This window comes from Falco naumanni, chromosome 6 (genome assembly GCF_017639655.2).
Source record: "Falco naumanni isolate bFalNau1 chromosome 6, bFalNau1.pat, whole genome shotgun sequence".
NCBI lineage: Eukaryota > Metazoa > Chordata > Aves > Falconiformes > Falconidae > Falco > Falco naumanni.
In genome coordinates, this window is record NC_054059.1 from 23,331,432 (window position 1) to 23,356,041 (window position 24,610).

The following is a 24,610-nucleotide window of genomic DNA, read 5'->3' on the forward strand; positions in this document are numbered from 1 at the left end:
TGGCACTGCATTAAGCTGCTGCTGGTAGGGAAGGGAGAAGAGAGCAGAAAAGTCCACAGAACCTGCAGCCTTCAGCATACAGAAAACAAGGAGGTGGAAGTATTTTAAGGTTTACCCAAGACTAATGGAAATATAAGAACAAGGAGATTTTTCTTTGCAAACACTGCATTGAAACCAAAATGGTGCTTACAAATAAAGGTGAAAATTTAAAAAAAACAAAACCCAAACACTCTTACCCATGTTAAAACCAGCTTGTTTTTCCTTGTGTCACCTGCAATAACCTGCTAAAGTCAGCTGTTAATGACAGCCTGCGCACAGGGTAAACCTCATCAGCGTACTAAAGTTACAACTACATTCAGCCGTCAAGAACTCAAATATGAAAAAGGAATGCCACATAAAATAGCACCTTCTCTAAAAGGAAAATAGCCAGTTATATTTCTCAAAGACAAGAATCTCACAGACATTTCTATCACTACATGAAGCTATTTAGTGTTTTGAAGATTTATTTTTTTTATTGAATTGGGGAGAGGGTTATAACAACAAACCATTCTTAAATTTATGAGGTTTGCATTTCCAAAATTACATATATATATTTATATATTTAAATCACAGCAATTTGAGGAAGGAAAGAATTACAAATGCCATTTTAAAGATTAGTACTTCTGAAAACCTGTACGGAATCTTGCATTGCATCTGTATGTTTATTCCAAGACAGAAAACAAGTCAGACAACGATGATGGGAAACCCAGTCATCAAGATTTGGATTTTGGTATGCAAATACGCAGTATGAAGTCAACCCAAACCCTACAGAATCACACGTCTTTATTCAAAAAAGAACAACTTAAACACAGAAGCCTTTCCATTGATGGAAATGAAATAATGGAGACAGACAGTAGATTTCTTCCTTTGTTGTCATCTGTGGGTTTTGGATTTTGGTGGGTTTTGTTGTATGTTTTGGTTTTTTTTTTTAAACCCGGTATTATTGTGAGTTATGGAAATCAAAATAGCTCTGAAGATAACCTGAAGGAAAACAGTATTATTACAAGCATGTAACTGATAACTCTGAACCTGGAGAGGGAAACTGCTTCACCCCCAGCTTCCTGCACTTGTACTGCTTTTATGATTAGCTGGTATTTCAAGGCCAATTGCTTTCTGCAGCCTTCACAAGTACCTCACTTTGACTTTGGGCTTTCTGCTATGACTGTTTTAAAGGAGAAAACTTCCTTTCTGGTCAAGTTTTTAGACTGTTTTCCTCTAAGCACAGGATGTTGTAAAGTCAAGCTTAGAGATATAAACTAAGATGTTAGCTGATGACCTTTCTGAAGGCAAAGCAAAATTTCTTTGAAATGCAGTAACTACACAAAATAACACATCCAAAAACAGCCTCTGCAGAGACTAAGCTTATCTAAATAAATCAAATTGTATGGAATATGATAAAAGTATTTATGCCTGTTACCTTTGTCAGTGTGAATATTGTCAGGCATAGTGTCCAAAAGCATACAGGATTTTTGGTCAGCTGCTAGTGTTGGCAAGCTGCCTTTTCAGATTTTGCTACTTGTTACGTATGGCAGCTCAATATTTTTCATACGGAATACCCATGTCATTAAAGCTTAAAACCCCCCACAATGTGCAACCCCCCAAAAAAACCCCCAAACCCACAAACCAACCAACCAACAACCTCACAGTTTCATTGTGTGTGTATTTTTTATTTTAGTTTTCTGAACAAAGGAATTAACTAATCCGAACACCAAGTGTATCACTTGGTAACTCAATGGATATCAGTCCTCAATCCCACAACTATTTCCTTGAGAAAAGTCAAGGAATTTGAAAATAATAAAAAAAAAACCAACCAAACCTGTAACACACAGAAACATCCACATTATCAAAAGCATTTGATGAGTTGGGTTCCCAGCAGTTTTTGTACTGAGGTCAGTTTGGAGGAAATTCTAATTTGAGATGCTGAATTTCCTCTTATCTCCTAGAAGGATGAACTTTCTGATGAGAGCTGGAATACATGAGGGTAAAATCATACTGACATAGCTGAACAACGCATTTCAAAGAAAAAGGTATTCCCTTTGTATATGCAAGGTGTTTCAACTAGGTAATGCCTCTTTATTTCTAAAGGACCTGTTGCATGTGAAGACAGTCACTACCTGCCTGAGGTAACAGCTGAATCAGAGGATTTGTTCCAAAGAGCACATCAGACATCTGTTCAACTGCACAGGAGGCAGAGCAGGAGAAAACCTGTAGCTACAAGTCTTCAAAATCCTTGTAACTTTTAGCAGTTACATGACTGCTAAAATCCCAAGTCCACAGTTCTACAACTTGAGTTGTAGCCTTTGTACTATGACAGAGGATAAACCCAAGGGGCATGGGGAAGAAATCACTCAGTTTGTAGAAAGTCAGAAAACTACATGTTCAAGAATACAGAGACAGTGGTGTGCTCTACAACATACACCGAAGGCAGAGTTACCCTGGGGGCTGTCTGAGACTAACAAGTGAACTCTTACAAGAATTTGTACTATGAGAATTGCAGGCTTTTGCTCAAAACATGCCACCGCATCTATCCACCCTGCCACCCAAGCCCTGGAAAACTGTCGACCTAAAAGACTTCTAGCAAGTGTTTATACACTTGTAGTATGTTTGATGTGCAAACAGTTGGTACCAAAGGGGCTGGGTGCTGCCCCCCAAGCAAGGCAAGTAGCATGACCGAAGCGAAGTCAGAGCTAGGAATTCAGTTCTGCCTATTTCTCCTCATGTTACTACAAGAGCTGGTATGGTATGTGAAATTTAGACAGGGGGGTAAGGGGAAAATCCCAAGGGGAATCCCAGCTTTCGTTCTCTAACTCTATTTTAATCACAAAGAATACACTTCAAGACAATCCAAACAGGTAAACAAGTACATTAACTTTTGTACAAGAAAGCTTTAACTAAAACAAAGCTGTGTTTTTTATAAAACCCTATAAGCCATCTTGTTCATGTTCTCACCAGGGACAGAAGCACAGAGAGAATAAAAGTGTTAGACTACAACTCCAACGTGCACTACAATAATAACTATGTGAAAAATATGTGGGTACCTTAAAATATTCCAGCTATTTCCTGCAGAATAAATATTTAAAACTTTATCAGTAAGACTGTCACTATCATTCAGACCCTCTTATTTCATCATTTCATAGATGTCCCACTTCCCTATGTGCATTCAAAGTAGTTACTAATTCCCAAAATGAGTTAATTTCTACAATTAATCACACAGGAAACATTTGTTCAAACTAAAAGGAATAAGCATTAAAAAAAGAGAAGTCTAAGTGCTTGGCATTTATTAGTCAAGAGTTTGAAGAGCCCTAGTTCTATCTAAACTCTTTGACTGTCTTGTTCACAATAACATTTCTCTCCCACAGAGTCACCCAGTGTATCTTAGCAGCCTCACATTACAGGCTCTTTTACAACAATGTAATGGATATTTTTTAAAAAAAACCCCATAATATAGACAGCTTAGCACATCAGAAATAGTAATTTTTAGTAGTGAGAAACTATGATACAAGACAAACAGTGAATTCTGTTAAAGTTCATTTCAAAGGTATGAAATTGATGTTAACTGAAGAAGGTACACTGACTCTTCCATTACTGAGGGCTGAAAATGCAGAACAATGCTTAAGATAATCCTGCACATGACACAGAAAAATGAAATACTTTGAGTCAAAGTGAAAGCTTGGCACATACCTACACGTAACATACATACATACAAAAACCATTTTTCATATGAACTCTAGAACAGTCTTTCAAAGCACTCACTTCTGTGCACAGCCATGCTTACCCCTGACACACAAATACACAGAAAGGTGGTGGTAAATCTGCTTCCTATATTGACACCTCAAGGCGCTCCACTTGATAGAAAGCAGGAATAAAGGCACTCAGCACTGCTCAGGTTATACAACGTGGCAGAGCTACATGCGAGAATTTTACAAGCAACCCATCTTGCCATTCTCTCCTCCACCGAGGCAACATCTGATGCCATGGCACCCTTCTGACACCCCCCTTGGCGCTCCTGGCACCCACAACCCGACCTGCGCCATAGCAGGGTGCTGCAGTGCATATGGGGTACTCTGCATAACGAATCAAGGTTTCTGTTTACAGATTATTTCCACTGCAAAGTAAAATAAATATTTAAAAAATGCAGTTGCACAACTGCGCTTACAAAAAAAAAAAAAAGCGATGTATGCATGCCAGCATATATAGTCACATGAAATGTGCTATTTGTTCAATTCCACAGAAAATACGTTATATACTGTTTTGGGGTTTTAACAGTTAGTTAGCCATCACTTTCATTTGAAAGTTAACAGATTTGACACAAAATTTAGAATGTGATGTTTTTATTTAATGTCCAAAGCGCTGCATCTTAACTGAAAAACCAGGCAAACCAGTCTTGGGAGCAGCAGAGGAATCCTGCCAGGCCCAGCCCCGCCCGCCCCAGGAACCCAGCCAGGCGCAGAATGGTCCAACAGCTGAAGCCAGATACAACAAATAAGCAAACAAACCAACCAACCCCCCCTCCCCCCCCAAAAAAAAAATCCAAAAAAAACCCAAACCCCAAACCCCCCAAAAATCAACAGCCTGGAAACGCAAGCGACGAGCGCGTGTGCTCAGCTTCGCCAGCAGCCTGCTGAGGCCAACAACGTACTCGACGCTTCTTAGGTTTCTGCACGCAGGACGCGGCACATGCCCAGCACCGGACAAGACGCGGCATTAGCTGGGACGCCAAGCGCTGCTCGCAGTAGGGGACCGCGTCTGCTTAACTGCGGGGAGAACCCGCCCGGCTCGGGGCGCCGGAGCCCCGGGGGCGGCAACGCCAGCGGCGCGGAAGGGGCCGGCCGGCCTCGCTCCGCCCTGCGCCCGCCCGGGGGCTGCCGCGGCGGGGACCCCCCCGCCATGCCCGCCCGGGGGCTGCCGCGGCGGGGACCCCCCGCCATGCCTGCCCGGGGGCTCGCGGGACAGGCGGCCGGCCGCCCGGGTGGCCAACGATGAGACGGCGGCGGCGGGCAGGACGGAGCGGGCAACCGCCTCAGCGGGTAAAGCCCTGGCGGCAGCCGAGGAGGGCGGGAGCCCTTCGCCGCGGTTCCCCCGTTGAGGAGCCCACCTGCCCCCCACGAGGATACTCACTCCTGCCCGGGCCGGGGCACCCCCGCTGCGCTGCGCTTCCACCACCCGCCGCCGCCGCACTGGGCCGCGCCGCGGCGCGCACCTGCCGCAGGTGAGGCGGGCGGGGCCGCGGCGGCTGCCAACCGCGCCTGCCTGCGGGCCGCCCCCGCCCCCACGAGCGGCCCCGGCCCGGCCCGGCCCCGGAGCGCACACGCCTGTGCTTGGCAGAGTGCCACAGTTCGCCCCTTTTTTTCCCTCAAATCAGGCAAAAAACGTAGCCGGCTGTAACGGCCGGTGCCGTAAAGCGAGGCGCAGGCGGTGCGACAGCCGGGAAGGCCCCTTCCCTGGGTGGCTGCCCGGCCGCGAGCGAAGATGGCGGCGGGGGAGGTGAAGTCGGTGCTCTTCGTGTGCCTGGGTGAGCGGGGCGAGGGGAGAGGCGGGCCTGCTCCTGCCCTCCTCCCGCCGCGCTTCGGTCAGGGGCGCCGGGCGGGGGTGCAGGGAGCGCGGCGAGGCCAGGGCCTCCGCGGGGCAGCGGTGGGGCCCGGCGGGGCTGCGGGTAGGCCCAGCCCGGTGCGGCGGCCGGGCCGGAGCAGTGTGTGAGGAGGGAGGCAGAGAGCTGCATCCTTCTTCTTCCCGTTTGTCTTTGTGATCGGTCGGAGGAACCAGTGCGAATTAAGACGCGAAATCCAGTATTGGTAAACGCGAAAGTTACGGGTGGGGAAGAGCGGCACCTAAATGCGCATCAGCCGACGTGAGCTGTGAATGAAACCCTGCTGCTGAAGAGCGGCACTGCCTGGTGGTTGGGAACTGCTGTTGGGAACGGGCTGCACGGTGCTTAGCTTGTGAGGCGGCAGGGAGGGAGCGGAGATCCCGCCCGCAACCGCCCCGACCCTGCGTGGCTGCAGCGGTACCGCCTGGACGCGGTTCGCAGCTGTGAGCACCCGACCCTCAGAAGGGAGAGAAACGGTGACAGGGATGGCTTACGGTAATGGAGCAGTTACTGTAGGTAGAGGGAAAACACGTTAGGACTTTAAGTAAGAAAAAGATCTTGTTGGAGGGTGGAGGTGATTTTGATCTATGCAATTATGGCCTTCATGAAAGGAGTAAAAAGAATTAAGACTTATTTTTGAAGGGTCACCCAAATGAAAAAGTAGGAAAAACTTAATTTTGTTTTCGAAAGATACTCACTGTATTGTGTATCTCGTGTCATGAGAAGTCAGGCAACAGAAGTGTAAATGGGATCAGAAAGGGTTTGGATGTTTTCCTGAAGTTTAAGACAATTGATTACGGATAAGCAAGATGATCTTCTCCACCTTCACAATGAACAAATTGCTAACCTGACTAGATGGATTACAGTGCCATGCCCCATTTTGTATATGGTTTCTCTACACGTCTGCTTTTGCTCCTTTTTGGAGATAACAAGTTAGATGGCTTTTTGCTCTGATCTGGGCTTTAAACATCATCTGCTTCCTAGCCCTTGTAATCTTACCTATGTGCTGAGAGTTGATCCCTGTGAATCCTTGGCATTTTTCCAGGTTTGTTACAAAACCATTAGTAAATACAGGGGGTTTTTGCTGTTTGCTTTCCTGTTGTAATAGGAGAAATGCAGATTAATTGAATAGCAAAACAAGAGCATAGTTTTTTGAAATATGTTCAGATGTTTACCCTGGAGTAAAATTACCCCTAATAATAATGAATGGAAAACATTAGTTATTAAGGGATTATCAGTTGCTGTATGTTTGGGAGCCAGGAGCCTAGACAAACATTTTTGTATAAAAATACTAATTCATATGCATCCTTCTTTCCAAACACTGTGCTCTAAAGGCCGTAGTAATCGCCATCTCCATGTGCCAAAAGATGAGTCGGAAGGGAAGATGACCGGCTTGGCTGAATAGAGAGCTTTGGCTGGAACTCATTGGGAAAAGAGAGAGTTTATGACCTTCAGAAGAAGTGGCAGGCAACTCTGGAAGACTGCAAGGATGTGAGGTTTTACAGGGAGAAAATTAGAAGGGCCAACTTAATCTGACTGTTGCTGTAAAACATGATAAATATGTTTCTATAAATATGTTAGCAACAGAAGGAGGACTAAGGAGAATCTCCATCCTTTAGTGGATGTGGGGGGAAACAGTGACAAAGGATGAGAAAAAGTCTGAGGTACTTAATGTTTTCTTTACCTCAGTCTCTTAATAGTAAGACCAGTTGTTCTCTGGTTACTTAGCCCCCTAAGCTGTAAGCTGGGGTCAGGGAGCAGAATGAAGCCCCCATAATCCAAGTGGAAATGGTCAGCGACCTGCTACACTACTTAGACACACACAATTCTATGGGTCTGGATGGGATCCACCCAGGACTACTGAGGGAGCTGCCAGAACTGCTCACCAAGCCACTTCCAGTCATTTATCAGCAGTCTTGGCTATACTGGGGAGGTCCCAGAAGACTGGAGGTTAGCAAATGTGATGCTCATTTTGAAGAATTGCTGGAAGGAGGATCCAGGGCACTATGGGCCTGTCAGCCTGACCTCCATGACAGGGAGGGTTATGGAGCAGATCATCTTGAGTGCCATCATGTGGCATGTACAGGACAATCAGGTGATGAGGCCCAGCCAGCATGGGTTTATGAAAGGCAGGTCCTGCTTGACTGACCTGATCTTATATGGCAAGGTGACCCGCTTAGTGGATGAGGGAAGGGCTGTCGATGTTGTGTGCCTAGGCTTTGGTAAAGCCTTTGACACCATTTCCCACATCATTTTCCTGGAGAAACTGAATGCTCGTGGTTTGCATGGGTGTACCGATTGCTGGGTAGAAAACTGGCTGGATGGCTGAGCTGAAAGAGTGGTGGTGAATGGTGTAACATCCAGCTGGCGGCTCATCACAAGTGGCGTTCCCCAGAGCTCTCAGTATTGGGGTCAGTTCTGTTTAGTGTCTTCATCAATGATTTGGACAAGGGAATTCAATGCACCCTCAGTAAGTTTGCAGATGACACCACGTTGTGGGAGGAGTGTTGATCTGCTTGAGGGTAGGAAGGCTCTGCTGAGGGATCTGGGCAGGCTGAATCGATGGGCCAAGGCCAACTGTACAAGGGTCAACAAGGAGGAGTGCCAGGTCCTGCACTTGGGTCACAACAACCCCGTGTAATGCTACTGGCTTGGGGAAGAATGGCTGGAAAGCTGTGCAGCAGGAAAGGACTTGGGGGTGCTGGTCATCAGCTGGGTGAACATGAGCCAGCAGTGTGCCCAGGTGGCCAGAAGGCTAATAGCATCCTGGCTAGTGTCTGAAATAGTGTGGCCAGCAGGACTAGGGAAGTGATTGTCCCCCTGTACTTGGCACTGGTAATACTGGGTCTTGAGTACTGTGTTTGGGTTTGGGCCGCTCACTACAGGACATTGATGTGCTGGAATGTGTCCAGAGAAGGGCAGCAAAGCTGCTGAAGGGTCTGGAGCACAAGTCTGATGAGGAGTGGCTGAGGGAACTGGGGTTGTTTAGTCTGGAGAAAAGGAGGCTCAGGGGAGACCTTATCACTACAACTACCTGAAAGGAGGTGGTAGTGAGATGAGTGTCAGTCTCTTCTCCTGGACATGAGTAAACAGCTTCAAGTTGTGCCAGGGGAGGTTTAGATTGGGTATTGGGAGAAATTTCTTGCTGAAAGGGTTATCGAGCGTTGGAATAGGCTACCCAGGGAAGTGGTTGCGTTAATGTTGTTAATTACCTTTTAAATTTCCTCTTCTGTGTTACTGGGTTATAAAAAAGATAACCATAATAGTATGTGGCATGTGACATAGAACCTAATTAACATGACAAGCACTTCTTTTTCCATACAAATATGTACTCTTTTCCATAAGGCTTTGAAAGCAACTTGTTTCTTCTCCCTGCTTTAAGTTTGCCTAATTTTTATTTTTTTTTTTGCTAGTCATGAAGAGTGATACTTTTGCTTTAATAGAATTTTTTTCCTTCCTGAATTTTATTAGAAATACCTATGGTTATTGCTAAAAAGAGTAGTAAACAGATTTCTTGAACTGCATTTATCTGTAGTACTCTGTGCTGGTTGTCGAAACACATTAATTCTGAAGTTTGCCACATTCAGTGAGAGCTGATCCCCAAAAGTACCAGCCTTCATGAAAAAGTACATCTTCTTTCTGCATTATTTTGAAAGAAACTTATTACTGAAATATCTAGTGACTGTGTTCTTTGTAATAGGATAAGCAGGTATTCATTACACAGCAAAATACAATCTAGTTAATGTGCATAACTGTGTTAATGATAAGGGTTCCTCATCACTGAGAAATAAATAAACCCAGCAACATATGTAATTACAGTATATGAAAAGGCACTGGGAAAGGGTTTTTTTTTTCTTATAAGGCAAAGAAATAATTAAAACTGGAGGTGAACCAAAATGCAGTTTGCTCTTTTTACACTTAATGTAGCTCATCTAATTAATGGTTGAGCTCCAGAATGAGCTTAATATGATGCTGAGTTACATAAGTCAGCCTTTTTCTCTCTGATGACTTGTTCCCTATAACATAACAAGCTGATAGGCATCTTAGACCAGGCACTGGCTTACAGATCTCCTTTGGAGGAACAGTTGTGAGATGGGTGAACAGTGAGCAAAATGGTTTTGGCTGGGTCCTCAGAAAACTGATGCTCATTGTGAACCACTGAGTAGGAGTATTGCCTTCAGAGATCTAGACTGCATTCTAAAATGGCAATTCATTTTGTGTGAGGATATTAGGTTGCAGTTACAGAGAGATTTGAGTTTCCTAGTTCACTTGTCACATTCCATTATATGTGTTTATATATTGTCAAATAAAAGATTTTGTGGGATAAAATGCCGTTTATAGCTGCAGAATGGGAAAGCAGTAGGTTGGATAAGACATTGAAGAAGTCATGGAAAACAGCTGCTATAATGAGGGTTCTTAGCAAGCTGACAGAAAGAAGTAATGCCATTTTTTGGATAAAGAAGACAGTGTTAGATAAATGTAAGGAAAATTCCTTTCTTCTGCACAGAACTGGGAAGATATTGGTAAGAATATAATACCTTATTTAATCTGTGTTTCAGAATGATGCAGAAGTACTAGAGGATTGAAAGCATGGTTGTAAAAGCAATCTTGGAATTGGAAAATACTTTTAAGATGTATAAAAAATGTTAAGAATCTGATTATTGTGAGTAGGTGCTTATGTGTTGAAAACTTTTATTTTTGTTGGGGAACCTTTCGGTTGCTCTCAGAAAAGCGTAACGTTCCAGTAGTTGGTAACTCAATATAATTAACCTTGCTGCAAGGCAAGATTTTTAAAATGTGAACATTCAGCTAATTAGCTGATGATTTGACTACCATGAATCTTGGCAAGTCATATAGTTATTGACATTGATCACATCGACTAAGCCTTGATTGGCTAGGAACTTTGAAACCTAGTGCTCCTGTAGACATCTGTATTTAGATACCTTGAGCTAAAACTGAGTTCTGCTTAGATTTATATATATATATATGCACACACAAACACACCCTAATACTCAAGAGAGAAATCCCACTGTATATTGATAGTGGGGAGGATGTATGGAAGTTGGATGATTTCTTTTAGGTAGCTATATGCTTAAGTGTTTCAGATAAAGAGTGTAAGTATTCAGTGAAATTGATTGTGAATGGAAGAGCCAGGGAATCTGGAGTAAAATTAGAGCCTTGAATAGTTCCTTGCAAAGCTAATTGAATGCTGAGTGTGACAAGATAGAATTAACTAAGAAGAACTAGGACTTACAATGAAGTTCAGACAGGAATTTGCATACAGTATGGAATAGAATAGTAAGTTTTAAACACTTAAGATGACCTGATGATGGTGCAAATGATACTGGGAGGTTTTATTACAGTTACTCAGATGAACTGACCACGCATAGAAAGATAAGTAGAGTTAAAAGCAGATTTTTAAATGTGATAGGATGAAAGCTAGTGCAACAGCTGTTACAAACAGCAGACAGAAAAACAAGGGAAGAAGAGGAAAACATGTTTGCATTTGGGGAAGTGCTGAATAAGGAACAATGAAGATACAAACCCGACTGAGAGAATAGAGGATTAGATCAATAGTACCTAAAGATGAGCTGTAGACCTGAGCATGAAATGGATTCAAGTTGTCTTTCCTGTCAGTAGAAGCAACGCTTCCATTTCTGTATGGAGATGGGTCAAAATTAATGCAGAGACTGGAGTAAGAACTCAAAAAATTAAGCATTGGCTTGGAAGGCTGTCAGTGAAGTCCTTGTTCCTAGAAAAATGAGTGAGAAAGCATGACTGTAAAAGTGATCAACAAATGGTTGCAGTACTGATTCTGAGATTGAAATTTAAGTTTCTTATCCTTGAATCATCATGTTTGGAAATGTTTGTAGGATTTCTTTCAATGGACAGGCTCTGTCTGGGTACCAGTTTTCTGTGATTGAAAATGTCAGTACAACTTAGAGAGTTTGAAATTAGAAAAATGAAGGGAGAAGATGGAGATTCAGAGAACTTAAATACTGTTATCTTCTGTACAAAAAGAGCGTGATCAGATCAGTCACAGAAATACAACAAAGGAGAAAGAAACATCAGAGGATGATAGGCAGCAAAGATAAGGTATAGATAACATTTAAGGTAAATATGGTTCAAGTCAAAGGAGGAAGGTAGTATCTCCATGACTCTCTTTCTGAGATTTCCCCCCTTCGTTCCACAAGTATGGCTGTCAATCCATAGCTTAGGAAATACTGTGCATCTGTGAGGAACTTCAGCAAAGCCTGGAAAGACAAATGTGGGATGTAAAACTGGATATGAAATAGATTGAAATTATAGTGGGAAAGGGATGTTGACTGGAAATAAGGGTTGAAGTTTGCATGTGTCGGTGAGAGAAGATGGGGCTTTGCATTAATGATGAGGTGAATGATAACAGTCACAAGGAGTGGCGTGGGTAAACAAATTTGGTTAGGATGCAAATAATACTGCAGAGAAAAGAGCTTCTGTTAAGTCATTTCTGGGATTCTGTCCATAGTCCCCAAGAATAGATTTGAATGGTGATTGCAGTTCCATAATAGTGTTAATACCTCCGGTAATATCTGGAATGTGTCATCATGGAAGATGTTAAATTTTAAGTCACAAACTAGGTTATGTGTGTGTTCCAAAAATAATATAACTTCACTTTCTAGTTATTGCTAGAATTGGTAGTTAATATATTTTATCAGTCAGTGGTCATGGTGTCATGCATGATGATATTTGATACGATACTATCAAAGATGATATTTATGGCATTTAAGTCGTGAGCAGGTTACAGAAGAGTGAAAATTTGGAAGAAGTCATTCAGCCTAGGTAAAGCAGAAGGTTAAATAGAAAAAGCCATGAAGGGTTTATTTTAAAAGTACCATTTGGAAATTGGAGGAGTGAGTTATTGAATTAGTAGGACCGCAGTATTAATTATTGTTTATTACTGAAATTTTGACTGTATTAATGAAACTTAGTGTTCATGCACAGTTGTGGGGGATCATTCATACAGAGGAAAAATACTGTACAAGAAGTGGATGGCCTCAATAGCTGGTGTAATGGAAACAGAAAGAAGACTTAAAGGTCACCTGTTTGAAGCAAAAGAGAAAGAGAGGGAATGGACAACTAGGAATAGGGGATTATGGTCACACATTTGATACTTATGAAGGATTTTAAATGTGATTACAGAAGGTATCTCAGGTTATTTTCAAAAGAGCTAAGTAAATGTTTCAGACCTTTTTTCTTTTATAAAACAAATAGGTAAATTTTCTTTCCTGCAATGTGGTCTGTGGTTTTATTTGTTGGTATTCAAGAAACATAAATTCAAATCAGAACAAGTGCAGAGTTGGCCGAACTGTAGTGATTAGATAAGGGTCAGTGAACTTCATGAGGAGATGAGAGCTTGGTTTGGTTTAGTTTAGCACAGCTATGGTTGACAAGGATCTGTATCTGTTGAAGGAAAGAAAGGTTTTAAGATAGAGTGATGTTAACCATGATCAGATGAGCATAGACTTCCAAGAATAAATATTAAGTGGGGATTGGAAGGATTCAGACTACCACAGGAAATGAATATCTGGAATAACGTTTTTAAATAGATGATGCTTTTTAAAGAGAGCTTGATGTGTTTGTAAGAAGTGATGCTGTATATGCTTGCAGTATCGAAGGATCAGGCTTATTGATTATGAAGATTCTTTTCTGTCTTATGCTGTATGTTACCATGCTCCCTCTGTTTCCTAATAAAATTATATTGTTTAATTCTTAACTTACTCAATTGAAGAAGTAAAGTTTTTAATTTATTACCATATTCTTTTATAATTAGTAAGTACTAACCTGTTTTCTCTCTTTCTTTATAAATAAACGCAGCTTTTTCCTGCTTTGTTTTTCTTTCAAGACTGATTTAGTTTCTTTGCTTGAAATAAGCTAGTTCAAATGAAGGAAATAGTATGCTTTTTCCTTGAAGACGATCTGCTGCCATCAGAATTCACTTAATGTTTCAGCAAAATCAGTTTCTCAGCCATTTCCTTTTGACCATGAAGTGATTCGATACTCTGTAAAACTTTCACAGCAAATTTGTATTACTTCAGTGGTTCACTTCCCACTTGTTTTTTTGTATAGTTGGCATGCCTGACAATAAGTTACTAAATGCCTGGGTAATAGTAGCTTCTTTCTCTTCAGCAGTGAAGTATCTACCTTGATATTTTGTTTGAAAATACAGGCATGAAAATGAGGCCAGGTGCCTGATGGGAAATTTTCTTTTGGCTGTTGGAAATTAAGCTTTGTTCATGGGCATTTCATTTTTTTACTGTTTGAGATTTGGAAAGAATTTAATCAGTAGTAGAAGAATGATTTATTTAAAAGTATAGAAATTAGTGTTGCCACTTGTGATATTTTATACTTACCTGCTCAGAAGTCAGAGATGAGCAAAGTCATATATTCTCTTTGGTGGGAAGTGAAGATTTGTTTGCATGATGTATTGTGCATCTGGGTGACATATCGTATATTATGAATACCTATCTAGTCACTCAGAATTTCTGAAGGATGAAAAGGTAGAGTTAAAGTAATAGCGGAATAGACTTTTTATTGTTATTGAGACATTTCATTCTTTTTCAAAAAATACGTATTTTTTTCATAAATGTTTGAGAGGTCTGTCTTAGATGGTTAACTTGGTTACAGCTTCACAGTGGAGCAAAAATGCTGTAGATCCATAATTTGTACTTTTTATTGGAGCACTGTTTAATTGTTGAAATAGGTTCTTATTGAAATTAAGGTCAGATCAAGTGGCTAGTGCAAGTGGAGGCCATTGGAAGTGAAGGTTGATTACATATTTATATAATTAAGTACCTTAGCTGTTTGTTGGCTGATGGACAGCACTTCAGTTTTGCCGTCAGTTATGTTTTATTGCTAACTCTACATATTTTGGACCAAAAAAAATCCTGGAAGATTTATTTTCCTAAGGTGTTTTTAGAGCTTGTGTAATTGATTTATTTTTTAGGGGTTTGGAATTTGTATGTGGAAGCTGCTTTTGATGAGGGTTCAGTTTGACCTGTAGTGACTTCATTTCAGTGATCAGGAGCATTTCTGCTACAGGTTGTTCAGCCATTTCACTACGTTGGTTCCATAGTGGTGGTGGCTGTGTTTTGGAATTGTCCAAAAGTTTTTGTTAACAGGTAGGTAGTAATGTAAATACTTCGGGCAAATACTCGTGGTTCTTTGGTAAAGCATTAGTTGAAATTTGTCAGTGTATAGGAAGATTTGAAGATAAAGATTATTTGCTGCTGTTTAAATTCAGTAATTTTGTCTGGTCCTCTGTGCCTGTGAATTCTTTGTGGAAGGAGAAAAGAGCAATGTGCTTACACAATATTCCTTCTGTTTATTTTAATAAGTTATATCTTTCCATATAATGATAGGCATTTCAAGAGACTGATGGATAATATAATAGAATGGTTTGGGTGGGAAGAGACCTTCCAAGATCATCTAGTCCAGCCCCGCTGCTATGAGCAGGGATACTTTCCACTAGGTCAGGTTGCTCAAAGCCCTATCCAGCTTGACCTCAAACACTTCCAATGGTGGGGCATCCACAGCTTCTCAGGGCAACCTGTTCCAGTGTTTCACCACCCTGATGGTAAAAAAAATTCCTTTCTTATGTCTGATATAAATCTACCTTCTTTCAGTTTAAAATTGTTGCCCCTTGTCCTGTCATTACAGCCCCCTTTATATATAGAAAGGCTGCAATAAGATCTCCCCAGTCCTTATCTTCTCCAGGCTGTACAGCCCCATTTCTCACTCAGAGGTGCTCCAGCCCTCTCACCATTTTTGTGGCCTTCCTCTGGACTTGCTCCAAGAGGTCCCTGTGTTCTTGTGCTCGGGACTCCGGAGCTGTATGCAGTACTCCAGGTGGGTTTCACCAGAGGGGAGTAGAGGGGTAGAATCACCTCCCTTGACCCGCTGGCCATGCATCTTTTGATGCAGCCCGGGATACAGTTGGCTTTCTGGACTTCAAGTGCACATTGCTGGCTCATATCCAATTTTTCACCCACCAGTATCACCTAGTTCTCTGCAGGGCTTCTCTCAGTCCCTCTGTCCTGCAGTCTGTATTGATACTGGAGATTGCCCCAACCCAGGTGCAGAACTGGGTTTCCACCCTTGCAGAATGTTTTGGGTTATAATAACATAGACAATTGGCATTCAACCTAAGTAAATAAAAATTTTTAATCTGATCTGTGCTGACAAATCCACAAAATTAATTTATTTTTTTGTTGTTTTTCATTGTCTGAAATTGCTCTCAAATCTCTTGTTTCTGTAGGAAACATTTGTCGCTCTCCAATAGCTGAAGCAGTTTTTAGAAAACTTGTAACTGATGAAAAAGTTGAAAATAAGGTAAGTTATTTATATCTGTTCCTGCCTAAGAAATAACTGTCTCCTAGCCAGTTAGTAGAAATGTAAGCAATGAGAAAGAAAATATAAAAATACAAATTTGTTTTTCTGTAGTGGAGGATAGACAGTGCAGCGACATCTGCCTATGAAATAGGAAGCCCTCCAGACTATCGAGGACAGACTTGCATGAAGAAGCATGGCATTACCATGAATCATATTGCCAGGCAGGTACTGTACTTTAATTTTCTTTAAATATGTGTGTGTATTTGTTTTGTTGTTACAGTGGATGACAGACAGTGCTGCTGTTTCAGACTGGAACGTGGGGCGCTCCCCAGATGCAAGGGCTTTAAGCTGTCTAAGAAATCATGGCATTGAGACAGCACATAAAGCACGGCAGGTAGAAGAGAGTATATTTTCTTTCTTATTCATACCCATGCTTTGTCTAGTCCTAACCATTACAGTCACAGAAGTTATTTGACTAATGCATGGTTAAGCATCAAATAATAATACAGTTTTTCAGAATACTCCAAAGTGGTCTAACTTTTCTAGTTGAGGTTAGAGTTTCTTAAGCTTCATTGGAATTATAACCAGGAAGCGTTGGAGCAGTTTCTGCATTATAGGGAAATCCTGCCTTCAAATGTTTAGTATTTTGGGTATTTTTCTGAAACATTTTTGTAATACTTCTTAAAAATGGATGTACTCTAGTAATCTGTGATGCTTCTTTCAGGAAGGGATTATATTTTTATTTAGCAGGTCCAAAAAAGTAGAATACTTGTTCACCCATCACAAAAAGCTTGGGCTATCGCATGAAGATATTTAAAAAACATTTAGTGTGCTGAATTAGTATGAAGGCACTCAAACCCAAGATTAGTAGCATGCTTGGTGGTAACTTCAGAGGAAAACGAACCCTTGAAGCATTTTTAATTCAAAGCCAGGCTTGTCACTTGGTGAAATCCTCTAAATTCTACCAAAACTCCTCTCAGTTTTTTCATTAACAAAAGAACCTGTATTTCCATGCTGCATTCTAGAGAGACTGGAAATAAATGCATCTGCATCTAAATCATTCAGACACTTGACTAAATGCACATAACTTCCTTCAGTTAACTATTCTCTGGATATAAGATAGTCCTTTAGGGCTTGACCTTTACTTAGCTTGCATTTATGCCACTAGTTCTTATACTGACAAAGAGATCAGGTAGTCTTGTTATTGTCTTACATTTCTGTTCCCTTCAGAATTTTGCTAGAACTTACAGAGGTCATGTTTACTTTCTTCACTTTCAAAGACTACATGTTTAGTTTTTTAAGTTTTTAAAATAAATTCCCTCAGTTAGTCGATTGCCCTCTGCTGAATTCTCCTGATGCTAATCTCCATTATATAAGACAAACAGGATTGAGCACAACATTGTTTCAGATTTTCAATGTTTTAGTATTAGAATCATTATTAGAAGTCTGTTGTGTTCTTTTCCTGTTGCAAGTTCTGGATTTAGTATTTACCAATGCTTACAAACAGCATTATTTATCATTATACAAGCTAAATGGCATTGAAACTATTTAGTCAGTGTTTCAGTCACAGAAGTGTAACATATTTGTGTTCTTAAAAGATGAGCCTTGGAAACTTGAGAACTGTTCTTGGGTATTACTAGAGTGGTTTATGAGCAGTTAAACTAGAGCGAAACATCCCAAACCAGCTGATTTTCTGCCTTGAAACAAATCCATATATCCTGCTTTGGCAGAGGGGGAATGAAAACACTGTAATGAAGACATTTGCTTATACGTTCTGACAAATGAAGAGAATTTTAAAGCACGAGAGCCTAAAATGTTACATATACAGGGAGAGAAAATTAACAAGAATGAGACAATAAAAGGAAAGATCAACAGGATGAAAATTTGTCTAAAGCATCCCAGTACAAGCAGTTTCTTGTATATATTTTATACATATATATTTTATATAAAGAAAAATTTCAAATCCCTAAACTGCAGGAAGCTGTTCATTTTGCACTGATGTTATCTATGTAACTCAAATATTTTCTTTCAGCTTTTGTCAAATGGTCTCTGCTGATTAAACTGTGGACCTGATATGGTCTTGTAGTACTTCTGGAAAGAGAGAGACTCAGCAGTGTTGGACAGGACTTTTTACAGTGGTCAGGTTATTACAAGTGGAAGTGCATTTGTTTCATTATTGGAAACAAACTCAACAGTAGAATTTTGTGGGTGACTTGTTTTAGAACAGATTAAGAAAGATTTAATACAGAAGCTCTAGAAATAGGAGGGATTTATCTTCTGTTGCCTTCAAAATACTGTCATAAGATGAGTAACTCATGCAATTACCCTCTTCGCTCCTGTGGAAAACAGTTACCTACCCAGTGAAAGGCACTTTCTTTCATGTAATTTTGTGCGTAATTAACAATAATAATGCATTGAGTAATTTTTATTCAAAACTGACATAAATGCTACAAGAATAATTTATGTAAGGGAGAATGTTAAATTGGTTACATTCTACCATTGTATACAGTGATCATTTAGGTGAATTTTAAGTGAACAGTGAAGTATAAAAATAAATGCATATATTTATATATAAAATAAAAATTTGTTAACATTTTAGTTGATGGTAGGTTTTTGTATATTTATGCACCCATTGAAAATCTCGAAGCTCTTAAGTCTTCGTGCACAAACCAGATAGATACTAACCAGTTTCACTTTTATTCACGCTGAGCCAAAAATTGATTTTTGTATGACTCATACCGTGCACTTGCCTTAAATATGAAATTGAGATTAGAGGAAGTTTGTATTAAACACTGTTTTACAACAGGACACATTTGAGGACTACTGCTTCTCTTTGGTTTTTAGACAAAGAAAAGGAGATTTCCCTTCTGTAAACAGAGGGAAATGTTTAACAAATAAATTGGAATGATGATGTGTTTCTACATTGATAGTCTTTAGTAATGGTTATATGCATTTTTTTAATGTTATTGTTGTTCGTGTAGTGCCATCCAAAGTGAACTACTTGAGCTCCTCACTACCATTCTCAAAATGTACATAAATTTTTATGTCTGCAATTTATTCCCCCAAAATACTAATTTTCGTAGTTTTGAGGAGTATCTTCGGTTCACTGGGGTTTGCTCAATTAAGCTTTTTGTGGCTGATATGACTGTAGGGCTTAAGAGCAAAAGCTAACGAGTAATATTTTTTTTAGGGATGCATTTGCCACTGAGTTACTGCTGCTTCATAAGATACTAACTTTAAAGTATACTGAGAGTGTGGGAAGGATGGGAGGTGTGTTTTCCCTTTTCACTGTTTTTTATTTTATTCTTACATATCTGTACTGCAGAGAAATCTATGCCCAGGTATTTTCATAGGGGCCAGTGTTCAGCTGTGTAGAGCAATCAGAAGTTTGTAGAGGTATTGCCTAGAGTTGCCAGGAAAACAGAACTATTTCCACTGCAAAAATATTTTCATAGGTCAAAGGCACTGCACGAATACAGCAAATATTTTTATAGTGCAAATAAACAAGTCTGCATTAGTTTCCACCATTAACCATTTCTTTTCCAATGCTCCCCTCCCACACCTCCCCCCTTCGATCCTCCTTGTATGGAGTATTTCATTTACGGCTTTAATCTAGTGATAATTTCTGTATGCCTTTTCTAACTTCCTGTTATGGGAGCTTAATCAGTATCTGTTTGCTGTTTGCACATAAAATAAGTGGGTGTTCTGCCATCTAAACCTTTTTTTTAATATATAGATTATTTTTACAAGTTGAAACTGATTTATGGGATAATGTGTTTTGCCTTTTTGTTTGTTCACTTGCTTACTCACTTCTCTAGCCCATCCTTCTCAGATGCCTGCCAGAGAAACCTGTACTGAGCAGACTCCAAGTTTCTTGGTTATGGTGCTACACATAGGACTATATGTGAAATGCAGTCTTAATGTGAACTCATTATAGATTTTATTCATCCTCATTATGGACACTTTTTCAGATATACTAGTATATTGTGGCCGTGATCTGGGAAGATTTTACCCTAAGCTAAGGTTTAAATGTAAACTAAGATAGAATTATACTTGTAAAAATCTGCAGCCATCCTTATTCCAATGCAGATAACATTAGTACATAAGTTAGTGGTTTATCTGCAATGTATGCCTACCTGACTCTGAACTCGGATCTCTGAATTTAGTTAATACTCATGTTTAGGAGTCAGTAAGCTACAGGAAAGAAAAAGAACAGATGGTATGGTGATAGGAAGATGTACAATAGATGACAGATTTTTTCACATCATACAATAAATTCTGTGAACTTATATGGCCTAAAATACTGTGAATGCATTATTATTTTTTTTAAGAGATTGTAACTCATACATCATACTTCAGCTTTGAATTTCACTTGGTATCTTTTTCTGTGTAGTGACAGATTTCCAGATTGGAAGAATTGCAACTGATTGTAGGTTACCTATATTTTTGTTTTCCTATGAAGAAAATAATTTTTCTATATTTTTATTGCATGATTTCCACATCTGGCAATGAGCTTTAGTTTTAGTAATTAGAAAGCATTAGAAATAACACTTGTAACAATGTTCTAAGTTGACGCATAAGGTGTTTTTTAATAAAAAAGTATAGCTGACTTTTTTTTTCTGGAAAGCTTGCAGAAATGGATAAATAATCATGGCAGAGTATATTTAAAGTACCTTAAGTTATTGTAAAAGTTGATGAAGGTACACAGTTTTATTCTTTCCACCTGTGTCTCAGTAAGTAAATAATGCAAAATCTGAAAATACTTCTTTTCCTGTTTTTATAAATCAAACACAGTTTGTAGGCTAAAGCACGTATTTTTATTTCTAGATTACTAAAGACGATTTCCAGACCTTTGATTATATACTTTGTATGGATGAGAGCAATCTAAGGTAATGTATGAAGAAATTGAACAAATTCCTGTGGATTACTTGTAGTGATGTGTCATGAGTCACCTTGAAGACAAATGTCTTAGCTTGTCTTGGAGTGGGTTTTGTTGTTTTGGGTTTTTTTAATATGTCTGTATATATGAGATTCTAATAGATGTATTCTTCACTTCTAACAAGTTTAATGAGCTAGAACTCAATGGTTTATTTACATGATACGTGCCACTCGGGGATTAAGGACATGGAAATTTAGTATACTTTGCGCAGCAGATGCCTGTATAGTTAAGAATGAGGACATACTGTTTTCATCAGAGATCTGTTTTCCTAATTGCATAGGATCTAAAAGACACTGTGGAAACTTGGAAGGGATTAAATATGGTGTGGGTTTTATTTCCTTTTTTAATAGAAATAGAGTGAGCTCTGAAATAAGTAAAGTTGCTGGCTGGAGGAAATATTGTTCGTTGCTGTTAGCCATGATCTAATTAAGTGCTTCTTTTGATGCTTTAGAAAGATTTGATGAAGTAGCTGCCTAGTGTGAGAATTTAGATAGCATTAGAAAAATTCTACTTAATTACATACATATTTACAATTGGGATTAAGCAGCTGAGCTTTAATAAACTACAGGTGTCATAATTCTTGTCAGGACTATTACTTGTAGAGTTATTTTTAAAAAACAGACAAAAACCCACCACTACCAACAACAAAACACAACCCAAATAAAACCCTATGAGTAACATAATTTTTATTATAGAATTTAAAAATTTTAGAAGCATCACCACTTAACTGAAGTAAGTATCATTTTGTTGAACTTTCTAGAATGTGTTGAACGACCTCTCTTACACAGCATGCATGAATGAAGGCTATATAACACTTGGCTTGATTGCAGTGTGTGAGGCAAAGACGTGGCTAGTTTTACTTCTATTTTCACTTGATTTGTTAAACAGAAATTTCTGTATTAACAGTTTATATGATATAAACTGGAGAGCAGAAGAAATGTCACAACTGTAATAGGGATAGTGCTACCGCTACACTTAAGTTCCACCTTAAACTTGCACCCAGTTCAACTGTTTTCCCTGGCCAGTTCCCTCATAGCCCTAGGAGGACAAGCTGATTCCAGGTGTTGATGGGGTGCCTGTCGTATCAGAAACGGAGGATTTGGGACATTGCTTTACCTTAGTACCAGAGCCACCTGGCCCTCTCCTGTACATTCAGTGGTATGCTAAAAGCCTTGAAGGAAATAGTTACACATTTCTTTAACAATGAAAGGGTGGAGAATTTATTGAAAATCTGTAAATTCAAGCAATAACTTCGTAGCTGATAGAGGAGTCCTGGTTTTTCTTAAAGGAAAAATGGTATTGTGGTCTCACTGCTGAAGTTAATTTTTTAATCAGACAATAATTGGAATTTAATTTCTTAAAACTGATTATGCTTGTGACTAAGTATTTACAAAGTTTTCTTTGCCTTTTTTAATGCTGGGTAAGTGAAATGATGATTTGGTATACAGATGTGTAATATTGAAAGAATTTAATAAGTTCTGTCTGTTCAGCATTGTGAAAATCACAGTACTGAGCTGCTTTTAATCTGAAGATGATGAGAGGTACATTTTAACTGCATTTGGGATAATGGATGGCCATTTGTAAGTAGATGGAGAAAATACCATCTCACAACTAGTATGTTTTATCAACGGGAGGCAATGTACAAGAAAGAGGATATGACAACTGATGGAATGTTATAGTATGTCAAAGAAGGTCTTGCTCACCGATTTACCGTTTTCTGTTAACTGAATGCGGTATGACTTCACGTGAGTTAGAGGTAGTACTGAGAGAAATTTCAACATAACAAATTAAAACACTGGTTTTGAACAGAAGACAGAAGCTTTCTTGTGCTTCTAGATAATTTCTATTATTTTTGTTCAATACAAGCTAAACGTGGATATTGAAAGTACTAATGATTGATTTGAGGAAGAAGTTGATGAACTTCCTGTTACAGAATTCTGTTAAGCCATAGGTCAGGTACCTGACTGCTTGTTTATGCTCTGAATTAAGTTTATGTATATGTCCTACATACTTAATTAAAAAGAAAAAACAACACACAAGAAACAAATGAAAACAAGGAGCAGCATAGAGCATTCACAGAACGGATTGAGTCCAGAGGCACATTATTTTCCTGTCTTCTCTAGAAAGAGTCATGAGCATCTCATGCTGATGCCACAAAAGATCTGAAGAAAAATTAATGGGAAAACGTTATTTTCTCTTTTTCAGAGATCTGAAAAGGAAAAGCAACCAAGTTAAAGACTGCAAGGCCAAAATTGAATTACTTGGAACTTATGATCCACAGAAACAACTTATCATTGAAGATCCGTACTATGTATGTATAAGAAATTCTTTGGGTGGCTTGATTAAAAATTGTGTATGTATAGTATATAATCTTTCCAGATCCCACAGTTGACATGTGACATATAATCTGATGTTATACAAAGCCAAGTGTAAACATGTTTTTTAAAACAACTTAATATAAATTATTGGGATAGGAAAGGAAAACATGTCTTTATGCTTATAACAATTATTTGACTTTAAATTACGCATTCCACCTATATGTTCAATATTGGGTGAAGCCCTAGTTGGTCAGCCTCCTTGTGAAGAGGAGAGATGTAATCAGGAAAGATAGAGACAAAGGCATGGACAGAAATGGTTAAAGTTGAACAATACCAGCCAAGAGCAATCAGTTAGATTAAGATTATTCAGTTTAAGAAAGGTAAGTGGATGAAGGTGCAGTAGGATTCTATAAAATCTTGATATCATGGGGAAAATGTGAATAAGGAATTGCTGTTCATTATCCAAGAAGTAGAGAATATCAAATGGCATTAGTAGGAACCACGTCCAAAACAAGAGTTCTAGTTGTTTTTTTTGTCCACACCGTGCTTCATTAAACCATGAGATGCAACATGACAGGTTACTGTGAATGTAAAAGAAAAAAAGAAAAGGCTTATAAGGGCTCAAAGAGTGAATGGAAGAAAAGTGTGAAGGAAAGTTCACCTGGGACTGTTGAGTACAAAGTCACAGTGTTTGGCTGTGGAAATTCCTAGCTGCAGGTGGTTCAAATTAGGGAGAAATACGCAAAAGCTATCCCCAAGTATTTATGCTTTTCTTACTGTTCCCTAATGTGTTACTGCCCATTACTGACAGTGGGAAACCAGTTTGTAAATTTTTTTTGTTTGAGCCAGTATTGCTATTCTTACTTTCTCTTTCCTCTGTTCTTTTCTAGGGGAATGAAAAGGACTTTGAAACTGTTTACGAGCAGTGTGTTAGATGCTGTAAAGCATTTTTGGAGAAGTCTCATTAATGTTTCATCATCTTATTTCTAAAAGAAAATACTAGCTTCTCCTGAAATATGTAAGGTTTATTTCATTGATGTATTTAAATTGTAAAATTATGCCTCAGTGTTCAAAAAATTTTCAGTTTAATTTTATATTTTAGGTGTCATCTAATTAAAAATATAGAAGAGTTTTAATTGAATTAGGTGATCAACCATTTTGTCACACATCAACATAGTAATAAAAGTATATAATTCAGAATAAATTTATCTGTAAACACTTCCAGTGTTTTCTCACAAGCACTGCGAAAGTAATGTCTTGTTTCTTTATATGCTGTACTAACTAAACTGAGGTCTTTTCATTGTGCCCTTAATGAGTTAATTTAAATGAACTTTCAATGGGAGTCTGTGAGTTAATAGT

General features: G+C 39.2%; 2 protein-coding genes across 4 annotated transcripts in view; one reads left to right on the forward strand and one right to left on the reverse strand.

The window, feature by feature from the left end:
• The window catches only part of SH3YL1 (SH3 and SYLF domain containing 1), a 49,853-nt gene extending 44,594 nt beyond the window's left edge, over positions 1-5,259 (reverse strand). Inside the window, exon 1 of one of the 2 annotated variants that reach the window (XM_040599245.1) lies at positions 5,158-5,259. In XM_040599245.1, the coding sequence (XP_040455179.1) occupies position 5,158 (1 nt within the window). In that variant the 5' untranslated portion in view covers positions 5,159-5,259. The remainder of the gene's footprint in view (positions 1-5,157) is intronic. The other variant, XM_040599246.1, reaches the window with a different exon arrangement.
• Positions 5,260-5,418: 159 nt separating this feature from the next.
• ACP1 (acid phosphatase 1) lies at positions 5,419-24,489 on the forward strand. 2 transcript variants are annotated; one of them, XM_040599248.1, is made up of 6 exons: positions 5,419-5,551; positions 15,921-15,994; positions 16,106-16,219; positions 20,822-20,883; positions 23,139-23,244; positions 24,142-24,489. In XM_040599248.1, the coding sequence occupies exons 1-6, from the start codon at positions 5,509-5,511 to the stop codon at positions 24,217-24,219; spliced, it is 477 nt and encodes a 158-aa protein (XP_040455182.1). In that variant the 5' UTR covers positions 5,419-5,508; the 3' UTR covers positions 24,220-24,489. The 2 variants fall into 2 exon arrangements, with proteins under 2 accessions (XP_040455182.1, XP_040455183.1); XM_040599249.1 differs by lacking the exon at positions 16,106-16,219 and adding an exon at positions 16,275-16,388.
• The last annotated feature ends 121 nt before the right edge of the window (positions 24,490-24,610 follow it).